Source organism: Aegilops tauschii, chromosome 5, assembly GCF_002575655.3.
Source record: "Aegilops tauschii subsp. strangulata cultivar AL8/78 chromosome 5, Aet v6.0, whole genome shotgun sequence".
Classification (NCBI taxonomy): Eukaryota; Viridiplantae; Streptophyta; class Magnoliopsida; order Poales; family Poaceae; genus Aegilops; species Aegilops tauschii.
In genome coordinates this window covers 321,085,453-321,100,768 of record NC_053039.3, presented here as the reverse complement: position 1 = coordinate 321,100,768, position 15,316 = coordinate 321,085,453, and the positions used below count along the sequence as shown (strand labels likewise).

Genomic DNA, 15,316 nt, shown 5'->3' with positions numbered 1-15,316 from the left:
GTTGTTATTATGGAATTTAGTGTGTTTTATCAACCCCTTTAGAGTTCCTCTTAGTTTGGTCATCCGATAAGATTTGGGGACTGTTTTAATAATTAGAGCTAAAGTTGTGGTTATACAGAAAAATGTTCAAAAGGTGGTGTTTATAAGTTCTTGTTAAAATGGGGTTTGTGTAAATGTTACAAACAATTATGAAATGCGCTAAATCACGAGTGGACATGGTTCCACGCGAGGATGGTATCACCTCCGTCCGTTGGCACGTGATGCATGCAGTTCATGTACAACGAGCCTCGTATATCAGTTTCTCGGCATCATGTCAATGTCGTATAGTTCACGTATTACACGGTCAAAGTGTGCATGCCCCACCATACAATAAATGCACTGATCCCAAGTTATTGTTTACAAGAGTTAATGGACAGCCTCCACCAGCACCTGCATTTGCTCCTCCAGCCCTCCAGCCCTCCACCCCCTTATTCCATCCAAATACACAGATCCTCTCTCACTCGTCCTCCTTCTCTAGTTCATCACTCTGTTCATGTGTAGTTAGGTGGAACTCATCCGTGGAGATGGCTCTTTTTTGAGATCATAGCAAAATAAGAGATCATAGCAATTCTTTAGCTCCTCGAGCGACGCCTATAGCGATGGGGTCGCTCTACTCCCACTAATCACCACAAATGTGCAGATTATCTTCTAGGGAAACATAATTAGCTAATGCTAGTAGTTTACCATTCTATATTCTGTCTAGCGCTCGCCTAAATGTAATATCTCCCTGCAAGTTAATTATAAATATTTGGTGTCAGTGTGAGTTACTGTTTATGCATACTAAAATTTTAAATTTCTCCACAAATTATAAGCAAAACATGTGTGCTCTCTAAACCATTGATTGAACGCGGCTACATCTAAATTGATGGCATTTAAGGCCTAGACAACAGTCACATGCACGTACACTACTAAGCCGGTGAACATACGAAGCTAGTGTTCTGTCCGAACAGTGTCAAACAACAAAAAACAGTTGAGCAAGTGCATGCTACGTGAATAGCAAGTGATAGCTTAGCTGAGTCAACATTGTCAACACATAGGTAATAATGTAGTATTAATATATATACGCATGGCTCAGATGAATTGATACACATGGCTCTAATGAATTGGTACACCAGTACACCCCACACAAACTGAACTTGGCAAAACAAACCATCAACTGACAGGCCCACACTTGTTTTAAGTGTCACTCAAGACGTACAGGTTCCAGATAGACACATTCAAACGTAAACCAACGTTTTAAATGGCCTGCGTTGCATTAACACAACACCATTAAAATTGATGCCTAGCCCACCAACTCATTTAAGATGCCTAGCTCAACCACGTACTTCGCGTATCACAGACATGTATCCGTCCAATTAAACCACCATATAATTTTGGTATTCATTAATTCGCTATATTAAGTGCTAATCTTAGAGGACAGTTCGACTGCTCGGATTTCATCCTCGCGTGGCACCATGTCCCAAAAATCCGCGTCCATTATGAAATGCTCTTATTTTTGTTTCCTTTTCCTACAATTTTGACTTTGTACTCTTACTACGTTTCCTAGCCAGCAAAGCGTAGACACAACAACACGGAGGGGCGCAAAGTCATCGTCTGAGGGTGGACCCGTGAAAGCATCGAATCGAACCAACTAAACAAGCACAGCTGACACCCACCCCTCCGCCACCGCAGTCGCCGGTGACCAGGACGCGCATCCGAGTTCGCCGGCGGCGAGGAGAAGGGCGCCGAGTATGGGGTGCTCCCTCTCGGGGCTCAACGCCCTCTACGACGCAGCGACTGGCGGCGGCGACGTGTGGATCAACGAGCGCCGCTTCCGCGTCCTCCGCCAGATCGGCGAGGGCGGCTTCGCCTTCGTCTACCTCGTCAAGGAGCACGAAGCCTCCTCCGGCGCTGCGCGCGACAGGCACCCCTCCCACGTCTCAGGTACCCCTATCCGATCCCGCCCCACTCGCCTCCGTGTCTCGCGTGTGTCACAGGTTATGCGCGTTCGTTTTGAACCCGTGAAATGAAATCCTTCACATTTCTTGAGCCGGCAAATGCACCCGTGTGGTTTAGTGTGCAGAATCGTATGATTTTTTCTACTTCCGCCCCGCCCCTGCTACTAGATGCTGTCATGAGCAGGGTTTAAGTTTTGTATAATGCTGGTTGTTGCATAGAACTGAAGTTTTTGTTTCCGTTGGTGGGTGAATCTGGGAATTCTATGAGATTTCTATGATTCTGATGCTGCCGTGCTAATGTTGGTTCAGACGACGGGACATATGCTATGAAGAAGGTGCTGATACAGAGCAGGGAGCAGCTGGATCTGGTGAAGGAGGAGATCCGCGTTTCGTCCTTGTTCAACCACCCCAATTTGCTACCGCTTCTTGACCATGCCATAATAGCAGTTAAGGTAGTAACATGGTTTGCACCTGTCTTCCATGCCCTGTGATGCCATATGCAATAGAGCCTTGAAGTATGTGCAAGATTTAAGAAAATCATGTTGAAACTAGGCAAGTTAATTGAGCTTTTGGTAGATACTGTATATATGTTTGACAGTCTAAGGCATTTTTGTTTGATGAGTACAATCTAGAGATACAACAATTAATTGTTTGAAATAAACTCAGTAATGTGTTAGTCTGCCATAACATCTTATAGGCAACTTACTGTTAATATTCGTCAATCATCATACATTTGAATGTACATTTCATGTCGAGATGTCTTATATGATATTATAGAGTACACAGGGAGATTGGAGCCATGAAGCCTACTTACTCTTCCCAGTCCATTTGGATGGTACTCTGTTCGACAATGCTGCAGTCATGCAGTCTAGGAAAGAGTTTTATTCGGTGCTCGATATTTTGCGAATATTCCAACAGGTCAGTTTTTTTACTACTCCCTCCGTCCCATAATATAAGAGTGTTTTTGACACTTGTAGTGTCAAAAACGTTAAGTGTCAAACACACCCTTATATTATGGGACGGAGGAAGTAGAAAGTAGTATAAATGTACTGTTTCTTGATGATGTCATAGTGATATTTGTAACTTTCTTGATTTTGTCGTTGTAGTGGTCTTTTACCATTTATTAAGTTTGATGTTGAGTATTGACCAATTTATTGTCATGCTATTCTTCAACGATTTTTCTGAAGAACAAGCTTTTGTCACAACCTCGAATGCACCGATACGGATACGGGTATCAGTATCGGACCAATACGGATACGTAAATTCGTCATTTTGAAAAAGTGCCAATACGGATACGTTTTACTATTTATTTATTTTTCAAAAAAAAAGGATTCAGAATGCCAACCGTGACGTTTTTACATGCATGGATTCCATGGTTCCCTGTCTTCTTTAGCAAATGAGCAGAAACTCTAGAGTAGCTACTTAAAGCTTCATGACCACAGTAGTCGCATTTCCATTTAGTGTTGCCCCCCTCCAGGTGATTTCTCTATGATTTGAACATGGCTCCACAATGGTGCCCTTAGATTTGTAGGTACAGTAGGAGGTTCAGCAGGAGGAGCCATCTGATGAGAAAAATGAGATCTTCACAGATCAGAGGAGAAAGAAGAGGGGATGAGCTTGGCTGGGCAGGAGAAAAGGAGAAGAGAAGTGTACATGCTTGTTTGCTGCGTGACAGGAGGCGTTAGTGAGGAGTAGCAGCTCGTCGCCGGCTAGTCGCCGCTGCCGCCGGCCCTGGGTGAGTAGCTGCTAGGTACGCAGCCACCAGCCGCCACCTGGTGTGAGCTCGGGAGAGAGGAACGAAAACTGGGAGGGAAAGGAAGGGAGCACTGGGGTACTAGGGTTGCTGTCTGCCTCTTAACTGGGCTCAGTGGTCTCTTAGATGGGCTGGGCCGTATCCAAAACGAACTGAAAAAGTATCCTTCAAGTATCTGAATTGTTTTAAATCGTTTATTCATGGATACTCCTTGGATACGTATCAGGGGCGTATCAGAGGAGTATCGGTATCGGATACGGTATCCGATACCGATTCGCTAGTTGCCTGAAGTATCGGTGCATTCGAGGTCACAACTTATGCGCCGCTGTTTATTACTCTGCATTAATTTCTCTTGTGTATTACTCAAACATTGACTTACATATATTGCATCCTCTGCAAGCTACAGAGCATAATCACAGTTGACGATGCACTATATTTTTGTACTACATAGATGTGACTACAGTTTAATTCTTGCTAACTTGGGAATAGTTCGGCTTCAGGATTTTGAAGATATCATCATATTATGCCCCTGTTTTGCTTTATTCTCTGTTTACTAGTCATTTCGGTTGAACACTCAGCGTATCAAAGTATTAAAAGTGTACATTACATACTGACTTGAATTAAAAACTAAAAAAAGTATAACTAGCCGTTACGTCTTTGCATCTCCCCATCTCCCTTTGTCTACTAATATAATTGTACCAACAGATTAGTGATGGACTGAAGCACATGCATAGTCTTGATCCACCATATGCCCATAATGATGTCAAGCCTGGCAATGTTCTTGTAACCCGCCGAAAAGGACAAGCACCTCTTGCAACTTTGATGGATTTTGGAAGTTCGCGGCCTGCAAGAAATCAAATTCGTTCTCGTTCTGAAGCATTACGGTTGCAGGTTTGTCTTAGCTCCATGGCCTTTTCATGAAAGACAGCTCTTCTTGATAATGTATTGTTTTTTGGTTTCCATATATCATTTAGGATGTTTTGCCATTGTCCCATAACAGTACTTTTATTCACTTTCCAGATTTATGGATAATTGATTAGAAATGCTCTTCTGTTTCTAGTGTTGTTTTTAGTTTCACAATTGTGAGAGACTTTGCTGCACATATTAAGAAATTCAGGTGTTATTTTTTTTCCTTAAGCCGAAGCAAAATCATCTAGATAACCCATCCTTACTTTTGAGTAGTATGCAGCTATTACTTAGAAAAAGTTAGTGCTTGAAAAGTAATGGCAATTGAAACATTACTAATGTATATCTTGCTTTGGTGCAGGAATGGGCTGCCGAGCATTGCTCTGCACCTTTTCGCGCACCTGAATTGTGGGACTGCCCAAGTCATGCTGATATTGATGAGAGGACAGACATTTGGTCGCTAGGTTGCACTCTTTACGCAATCATGTAAGGTCCCTCATGGCTTGTTGCATGTGTAAATTTACTATGCTTGATCAAGTTTCATCTCCTGTTGATTTATGTGTCACTATGATTCTCAATTATTTTGTGGTGTACCGTTGCTCCAAATCTCCAACTGCTGCAGTGAATAATCCATTGACATATTTATTAGAAATTATTTCAGCTTAGTATCCGTATCTCTTTTTTTCCCTCAGTCTTGACCAGTGACAGTGGAATTTAGTACAACAAATGGTCATCCCATCAACTTTTTAAGTCAGGAGTAATTAAGAATGAAAGTAGTTATCAAGCATGCCTTGTGCTTTAGATGGTGTACTGCTTAAAGATCAACCTCAATTTGGTAGACTTTTTTAATCAAACATATTTCATGAACTTTATCAAGGTACAATCATACTGGGTCTCAGAAAAGTCGGGAATGTGGTCAACATATCAACTGGGGCGGTAACCTGTATTTACTTAATAAATCACTGATGATCACATTTCTTTTCTTTGTAGGTATGGTGTTTCTCCCTTTGAGTATGCTCTTGGTGAATCTGGAGGAAGCTTGCAGCTGGCCATTATGAACGCGCAGTTGAAGTGGCCAGTGCTACCGAGCGCCTACCCTGACGCACTTCACAAGTTTGTTACCTGGATGCTTCAGCCACAGCCTGAGATGCGCCCTCACATCAATGACGTACTTCTCCACGTTGACAAGCTTGTGGAGAAATACTCGCCTTAAAGCCAGCTTGCATATTCTGTTCTGACTCGTTTCTTCCTTATACGACTGCAAAAGGGGACATGTTGTAGGACTCATGCTCTAGGCCTTTTCATCCTTTGGAATAGGCTCAGTGTCAATTCTTTATGTAACTTTCAGGCTGTTACCGATATGTCGTTCTCTAACTCTTGGAAGTTATATTACTCTCATATCTTGTACAAAATGTTTGCTGAATATGAAAATACATGTGTTATTGTCTTCGCCTTCTACTTCTCCAGACTCTTCCTGTTTTTGTTTAAGTACACAAGGAACAGTACATTAAAAAAAAATGATTTTTTTTTTGTGACAAACATTGACAAAAGTTCTAAGAGCTTGCAAAGATTGATCATGAAATCACATTTGTGGAACTGTGGCAAAAAAAAAAAAACATCGATACTCTGAAAATGCTACTTTCGAAAGCATTTTGGAGCACTGATTCTGTTTTTTTTTGCCGTGACTTCGACAAATGTGATTTCATGATGAAAAATTTTAAGCTCTTAGAACTTTTGTCAATGTTTGTCATAAAAAAAATTCAGATTTTTTATTTTTATTTCAATTTTACTGTTCACCCAAGCTCATTTGAGCTCTGCCTGAGAAGGTTACTTTCCCTAACTAAGAGCATTCCCCCAAATCCCAATAAATTTTCAATACAGGCTCGTGGGGTACAAAAATAACCCGTTCAATTGACATTGCAAGCCAGGTTTTGCATAGCATGAACCTTAAAGCACATCACAACCAAGGTCGCTATGAATCGGTTTTCGTGATGCAAAAGAGCCCAAGTGGGTGGCTCCAGCGATGCAACCTCGTGCGGTGTGATACGTGGTGTGAGGTTGCACACGGTTTGTTTGTTTAACTCCTAATCTCTTTCTAATCTACACAACTTCGATTGTAGATAACGTCTACACGAAAAAGAAGCACATCGATGTTGTGGTTCCATTCAGTTCATTGTAAATGTTCAATTCCCTCTCATGTTTGGAGCTATTTTGGACAAATTTTGCTAAATTTGTCACGCACGTCGACCGTTTGAAATTTCTTTTGACCAATAGTTTCATCTCGCAATTCCAAACGACTTTCGTGTTGCACGTTTTCTGTTTCGATGATCATAAATGAGTAGATCTACATCTCCCTCGTGGACTGTACATATCTCGTTTTAATGACACTCCTTATTCTCCTTCACCTAGTCCCTCCTAATCATTCCTCTTGGCCTCCTCTCCTGCGTCTTGTTGCACTCGCGCCACTGCCTGCCTTTTCCTCTCCCGCGTCCTACTACACTAGCGCGACCCTCGGTGTCGTTCCTCTCGGCCTTCTCCCCCGCATCCTGCTACACTGGCGCCACTGTCGGCGTCGTTCCTCTCAGACTACTCGCCCGCGTCCTACTACACTGGAGCCGTCGCTGGCGTAGTTCCTTTTGGCCTTCTCTCCTGCTTCCTACTTCACTGACGTTGCCATGGCACGCGTACTGCATTTCTTCTCTCCCATCCTTTGCCTCAGCACCCTTCTATTCTTCCCTCCGCACAGACTTTTTTTGCGGCAATGACACTAGCAATGAGTTCGCCGTGCCATTGACGGGATCGCTCGCCCGCGAGTCCACGCTCATCGCATCGGACACGGCGCTGCGGCCATCGTCCACTGTAATCGTCAAGGCACTCTAGTGTAACTCGGTGTGTCTTGTGTAATTGTTAACCCTTAATCATGTCCAATGTATACAACCAAACACTGTGTAGTTGCATCAGCCCAGCCAATGTAGGACAACAAAGGCCAGGCAAAAAATTGCTCTCCTAATGTAGCCAACCTACATGCAGGCAACCAAACGATGTGCAGAACATAGTTTTTAGCCTGCATATGCTCCGCCAGGCCCAGCTGGGACAAGTATGCAAAAGGGCAAAAAACGATGCACACAACCAAACACGCCCTTGATGATTGGATTGGTGCGCAGAGAGCACAGTCATAAAAGGTTGGAGGAAATTTAGGAAGGTTGTCATTGAGACCTTCGGAGAGAAATATCTCCAAGCACCAAATAAAATGGACATTGCAAGCTTCTGCAGATGAGTGCATCAAAAGGCTTCCTCGTAATGCTTGGAAGCATCGATTGCATGCACTGAAGGTGAAAGAATTTCCCTGCAACATAACATGGGCAACTGAAATGCCACTGTAAAGATGCAACCATAATTCTTCAAAGTTGTGTCATCAAATGATCTATGAATTTTCCATTCATATTTTGGTCTGTCGGGATCTCAAAATGACCTAAATATCTTGCAATGATCTTATTTATTCGCAAGGCTATCTAACATGGAGGCTCCACCAGTGAACTTCATATGGAATATGTTTTTCATGGTCAATATTTGTGAGGACAATATCAAACCCTCAAGGCAACAAGAAGCATTTGAGGTATTGCAAGCTTGATTTGCCATTGTTCGGTGCCTTGCAAGATTTCAAAGTCAAAAGCATTTGATTTTGGGACCATAAGCATTTGGAGCATCATGACAACTGGTGCATCATCAGAACATGCGTGAGCATGCAGAACATGATAAGAAAGAAGGAGCGGGTCTAGCCGAAAGACTTCTGCTATGAGAATGAGGGGAAGAAAAAAAGTATACATCGCGTGTCAACCATCAGTGGGGTGAACACCGACTCTAGAAGTTTCTTCAAGTGTATAAACAGATCAAAGACTGTCGCGGGGCATGAACTACATTTGGAAGACCTTGTTGAGCATTTGTGGGAGCTCCATGGACAATAAACTTCTTCATGTTTACTTTGATGCATTTGGACGATTTGTTATGTTTAAACCATAAATTGTGGGGTTGAAACTGAAACATGAATATTTGATTCTTGTGATGATAAAATGAAGGTGCCTATTGTTTTAATGCAAGTGCAGAGAGAGCTAGGTTTTTTTTTCATTAGGGGTGGGTTTATTCAAAAGTTGCAAAAGCACCCCACATAAAAACACCAAAAACTAGATGGATCAGCTGCCAATTGCATCTAATAATTATTCCATTCTCTTTATCACAAGTTCACAACAACCAAATGCCGGTTCTTCTTCTCATGGCGGATCAACTCACAAGTCACAACATTACTCTCCCAAAGCTTAGGCATCAGTTGTCCCATTTGAAGGCGACAGGGCTCCTGACCCGGTGCTTCCTGTTCTCCCACACGATGTGGCCGAAGTCCCACGTCCCGGCCGGCCTCACCTTCGCTCCGGTCTCGCTGTTGAACTGCACGGTGTAGCTCCTCTCCTCGTTCACCCGCTTGAAATCCAGCGTCGTTCGTGTCACCGTCACCTTCACCCAGTCCGGCGCGGCGACCGTGAAAGTGCAAATATCCCTGGGTGGTTTTGGTAATTACTAACAACATATAGCTCATTGAACTAATGCTATTTCAAGATGATCATTTCAGAAACTTCAATGATTGGCATGGCATGGATTAGGAATGTGGACCCCTCAAAATGCTAAGGACACACATTGGCTCAAGCTCAAGACTCTACATTTTCGTTTTAGTGATCCAAGATCACATTGAGTCCATAGGAAAAGCCAATACTATTAAAAGGGGATGAGGTGTTGCTTAATGGCTTGCTTGCTCAAAATGCTTAGTGATATGCTCCAAAAGCCCTCAACCACTTTCTCATTTCCACATATGTCCCAAACCAAAAGTCAAACTCGGCCCTACCGATTTGATCTATCCGGCGCCACCTAGTTCATTTGACATAGCCACTGCCGGAAACCCTAGTCACTTCGGTCTCACCAATAGGGATCTCGGTCTCACCGAGATGGGATTGCAAACTCTCTGTTTCCCTTCGTAACAGTTCGGTCCAACCGAAATGAGCGATCGGTCCCACCGAGTTCGCAATGCAAACTCTCTGTTTCCATTTCGTAACGTTTCGGTCTCACCGAGATGAGTGAATCGGTCCCATCGAGTTTGCCTGACCAACTCCCTGGTTAGCTTATTACCAAAGTCGGTCCTACCGAGTTTGTGTAATCGGCCACACCGAGATTACGTTATGCCCTAACCCTAATGGAATTGGTCCCGCCGAGTTGACATGTCGGTCCCACCGAAAAGCCCAACGTTCACATTTTGAAGTAAATCAGTCTGACCGAGTTTTCTGATTCGGTCCCACCGAGTTTGGTGAATTGTGTGTAACGGTTAGATTTTGTGTGGAGGCTATATATACCCCTCCACCCTTCCTTCATTCCTGGGGAGAGCTATCAGAACGTGCCTACACTTCCAGCATACATTTTCTGAGAGAGAACCACCTACTCATGTGTTGAGACCAAGATATTCCATTCCAACCACATGAATCTTGATCTCTAGCCTTCCCCACGTTGCTTTTCACTCAAATCATCTTTCCACCATATCCAAATCTGTGAGAGAGAGTTGAGTGTTGGGAAGACTATCATTTGAAGCACAAGAGCAAAGAGTTCATCATCAACACACCATCTATTACCTTTTGGAGAGTGGTGTCTCCTAGATTGGTTAGGTTAGGTGTCACTTGGGAGCCTCCGTCAAGATTGTGGAGTTGAACCAAGGAGTTTGTATGGGCAAGGAGATTGCCTACTTCGTGAAGATCTACCCTAGTGAGGCAAGTCCTTCATGGGCGATGGCCATGGTGGGATAGACAAGGTTGCTTCTTGGTGGACCCTTCGTGGGTGGAGCCCTCCGTGGACTCGCGCAACCGTTACCCTTCGTGGGTTGAAGTCTCCATCAACGTGGATGTACGATAGCACCACCTATCGGAACTACGGGAAGAAATCTCCGTGTCTACATTGCGTTTGCTCCCTCCAAACTCCTCCCTTTACCTTCATATGCAATATTTTACATTCCGCTGCTATACTCTTAGACTTGCATGTGTAGGTTGATTGCTTGACTTGTTCTAAAGTTGCTAAAATCTGCCAACACTTAAAATTGGGAAAAAGGCTAGATTTTTATTTGGTCAAGTAGTCTAATCACCCCCCTCTAGACATACTTTCGATCCTACAGACTGTCACGTTGTAACTCTCAGGCCGCGCCGACACCTTGCTCACCGTCCGCGTCAGCGTGCGCACGCGGGTGCGACTGTCGAAAACCACCACGAACGACGGGTAGTTGAGGTTGGCCACGCCGCCGGGGATCGTCCTCGCGCACTTGCTCAGCCAAAAATGATGCTGGCAGGTAGTTGAAGCTGGCGCGCAAAAAATGATGCACATAAACAAACACGCCCTTGATGATTGGATTGGAGTGCAGAGAGCACAGTCATAAAAGGTTGGAACAAATTTGTGAAGGTTGTCATTGAGATCTTCGGAGAGAAATATCTCCAAGCACCAAATGACATGGACACAACAAGTTTCTGCAGATGAGTGCATCAAAAGACTTCCTCGTCATGCTTGGAAGCATCGATTGCATGCACTGGAGGTGAAAGAATTTCCCTGCGACATAACATGCACAACTGAAATGTCACTGTAAAGATGCAACCATAATTCTTCAAAGTTGTGTCATCAAATGATCTATGAATTTGCCATTCATATTTTGGTCTATCGGGATTTTAAAATGACCTAAATGTCTTGCAATGATCTCATTTATTTGCACGACTATCTAACATGGAGGCACCACCGGTGAACTTACAACACAGGTTACTATCCTGCAGATGGAATATATCCTTCATGGTCAATATTTGTGAAGACAATATCAAACCCTCATGCAACAAGAAGCATTTGAGGTATTGCAAGCTTGATTTGCCATTGTTTGGGGCCTGCAAAATTTCAAAACCAAGAGTATTTGATTTCGGGACCAAAAGCATTTGTGGAGCATCATGACAACATCATCAGAACATGCGTGAGCATGCAGAACATGATAAGAAAGAAGGAGCGAGTTTAGCCAAAAGACTTCTGCTATGAGAATGAGGGGAACAAAAAAAATTATACATCGCGTGTCAACCATCGGAGTGGTGAACACCGACTCTAGAAATTTCTTCAAGTGTATCAACAGATCAAAGACTGCCGCGGGGCATAAACTACTTTTGGAAGACCTTGTTGAGCATTTGTGGGAGCTCCATGGACAATAAACTTCTTCATGTTTAGTTTAATGCATTTGGACCATTTGTTATGTTTATATCATAGATTATGGGTTTGAAACTGAAACATAATTATTTGAATTCTTATGATGATAAAATGAAGGTGCCTATGTGTTTAATGCAAGTGAAGAGAGAGCTAGATTTTTTATTAGGGATGGGTTTATTTGAAAGTTGCAAAGGCAGTTCACATAAAAACCCCAAAAAATTTGATGGACCAGCTGGAGATGCTCTAAAGAATGTTGGAAGATTTCTTGGGAACTCATATGCAGCTTCGCAAGTTCCTTATGAATGCATTCATTTACCCAGCCAGTCCGGCTGTAAGTGTTGTGGAAGATTGTTTCGTTTACTATAGTAAGTGATGTCTACTACGCAACCTTCTTCTTGTAGACGTTGTTGGGCCTCCAAGTGCAGAGGTTTGTAGGACAGTAGCAAGTTTCCCTCAAGTGGATGACCTAAGGTTTATCAATCCGTGGGAGGCGTAGGATGAAGATGGTCTCTCTCAAGCAACCCTGCAACCAAATAACAAAGAGTCTCTTGTGTCCCCAACACACCCAATACAATGGTAAATTGTATAGGTGCACTAGTTCGGCGAAGAGATGGTGATACAAGTGAAATATGGATGGTAGATATAGGTTTTTGTAATCTGAAAATATAAAAACAGCAAGGTAACAAGTGGTAAAAGTGAGCACAAACGGTATTGCAATGCTAGGAAACAAGGCCTAGGGTTCATACTTTCACTAGTGCAAGTTCTCTCAACAATAATAACATAATTGGATCATATGACTATCCCTCAACATGCAACAAAGAGTCACTCCAAAGCCACTAATAGCGGAGAACAAACGAAGAGATTATGGTAGGGTACGAAACCACCTCAAAGTTATTCTTTCCAATCAATCCGTTGGGCTATTCCTATAAGTGTCACAAACAGCCCTAGAGTTCGTACTAGAATAACACCTTAAGACACAAATCAACCAAAACCCTAATGTCACCTAGATACTCCAATGTCACCTCAAGTATCTGTGGGTATGATTATACGATATGCGTCACACAATCTCAAATTCATCTATTCAACCAACACATAGAACCTCAAAGAGTGCCCCAAAGTTTCTACCGGAGAATCAAGACGAAAACGTGTGCCAACCCCTATGCATAGGTTCATGGGAGGAACCCGCAAGTTGATCACCAAAACATACATCAAGTGAATCACGTGATATCCCATTGTCACCACAGATACGCACGGCAAGACATACATCAAGTGTTCTCAAATCATTAAAGACTCAAGCCGATAAGATTACTTCAAAGGGAAAACTCAATCCATTACAAGAGAGTAGAGGGGGAGAAGAAACATAAGATCCAACTATAATAGCAAAGCTCGCGATACATCAAGATCGTGCCGAATATAGAACACGAGAGAGAGAGAGAGATCAAACACATAGCTACTGGTACATACCCTCAGCCCCGAGGGTGAACTACTCCCTCCTCGTCATGGAGAGCGCCAGGATGATGAAGATGGCCACCGGTGAGGGTTCCCCCCACCGGCAGGGTGCCGGAACAGGGTCCCGATTGGTTTTTGGTGGCTACAGAGGCTTGCGGCAGCGGAACTCCCGATCTATTCTATCCCCCGATCATTTTAGGGTATATGGATATATATAGGCGGAAGAAATACGTCAGGGGAGCCACGAGGGGCCCACGAGGGTGGAGGGCGCGCCCAGGGGGGTGGGCGCGCCCCCTGCCTCGTGCCTCCCTCGTTTATTTCCTGACGTGCACTCCAAGTCTATCGGGTAGCTTTCCTTCCAAAAATAACTTCTCCAGAAGGTTTCATTCCGTTTCGACTCCGTTTGATATTCCTTTTCTTAGAAACATTGAAACAAGGGAAAAAACAGAAACTGGCACTGGGCTCTGGGTCAATAGGTTAGTCCCAAAAATAATATAAAAGTGTTTAATAAAGCCCATAAACATCCAAAACAGATAATATAATAGCATGGAACAATAAAAAGTTATAGATACGTTGGAGACGTATCAGCATCCCCAAGCTTAATTCTGCTCGTCCTCGAGTAGGTAAATGATAAAAATAGAATTTTTGATGTGGAATGCTACCTAACATATTTATCAATGTAATCTTCTTTATTGTGGCAAGAATATTCAAATCCATAAGATTCAAGATAAAAGTTCAATATCGACATAAAAATAATAATACTTCAAGCATACTAACTAAGCAATTATGTCCTCTCAAAATAACATGGCCAAAGAAAGTTCATCCCTACAAAATCATATAGTTTAGTCATGCTCCATTTTCGTCACACAAGAATGCTCTCATCATGCACAACCCCGATGACAAGCCAAGCAATTGTTTCATACTTTAGTAATCTCAAACCTATAAACCTTCACGCAATACATGAGCGCGAGCCATGGACATAGCACTATGGGTGGAATAGAATATGATGATGGGGGTTATGTGGAGAAGACAAAAAAGGAGAAAGTCTCACATCAACGAGGCTAATCAATGAGCTATGGAGATGCCCATCGATTGATGTTAATGCAAGGAGTAGGGATTGCCATGCAACGGATGCACTAGAGCTATAAATGTATGAAAGCTCAACAAAAGAAACTAAGTGGGTGTGCATCCAACTTGCTTGCTCACGAAGACCTAGGGCACTTGAGGAGGCCCATTGTTGGAATATACAAGCCAAGTTCTATAATGAAAAACTCCCACTAGTATATGAAAATGACAAAACAAGAGACTCTCTATCATGAAGATTATGGTGCTACTTTGAAGCACAAGTGTGGTAAAGGATAGTAACATTGTCCCTTCTCTCTTTTTCTCTCAATTTTTTTGGGCCTTCTCTTTTTTATGGCCTTTCTCTTTTATTTTTTATTTTTTATTCCTCACTTGGGACAATGCTCTAGAAAATGATGATCATCACACTTCTATTTATTTACAACTCAATGATTACAACTCGATACTAGAACAAAGTATGACTCTATATGAATGCCTCCGGCGGTGTACCGGGATATGCAATGAACCAAGAGTGACATGTATGAAAGAATTATGAACGGTGGCTTTGCCACAAATACTATGTCAACTACATGATCATGCAAAGCAATATGACAATGATGAACGTGTCATGATAAACGGAACGATGGAAAGTTGCATGGCAATATATCTCGGAATGGCTATGGAAATGCCATAATAGGTAGGTATGGTGGCTGTTTTGAGGAAGATATAAGGAGGTTTATGTGTGATAGAGCGTATCGTATCACGGGGTTTGGATGCACCGGCGAAGTTTGCACCAACTCTCAAGGTGAGAAAGGGCAATGCACGGTACCGAAGAGGCTAGCAACGATGGAAGGGTGAGAGTGCGTATAATCCATGGACTCAACATTAGTCATAAAGAACTCACATACTTATTGCA

General features: G+C 42.9%; 2 protein-coding genes across 3 annotated transcripts; one reads left to right on the top strand and one right to left on the bottom strand.

Annotated features, from left to right (window-relative positions):
- Positions 1-1,557: 1,557 nt before the first annotated feature.
- Positions 1,558-6,084, top strand: LOC109759129 (uncharacterized). Of its 2 annotated transcripts, none has more exons than XM_020317962.4 (6): positions 1,558-1,962; positions 2,286-2,428; positions 2,754-2,894; positions 4,435-4,620; positions 4,997-5,121; positions 5,626-6,084. In XM_020317962.4, the coding sequence occupies exons 1-6, from the start codon at positions 1,770-1,772 to the stop codon at positions 5,846-5,848; spliced, it is 1,011 nt and encodes a 336-aa protein (XP_020173551.1). In that variant the 5' UTR covers positions 1,558-1,769; the 3' UTR covers positions 5,849-6,084. The 2 variants fall into 2 exon arrangements, with proteins under 2 accessions (XP_020173551.1, XP_020173552.1); XM_020317963.4 differs by having other exon boundaries at positions 1,575-1,962; positions 2,763-2,894.
- Positions 6,085-8,955: 2,871 nt separating this feature from the next.
- Positions 8,956-11,495, bottom strand: LOC109759132 (subtilisin-like protease SBT1.8). Its single transcript, XM_040389668.1, has 3 exons — positions 11,456-11,495; positions 10,817-11,015; positions 8,956-9,184 (listed from the first exon to the last, which is right to left on the bottom strand). Exons 1-3 carry the CDS (start codon positions 11,493-11,495, stop codon positions 8,956-8,958), a joined length of 468 nt encoding a protein of 155 aa, XP_040245602.1.
- Between the last annotated feature and the right edge of the window lie 3,821 nt (positions 11,496-15,316).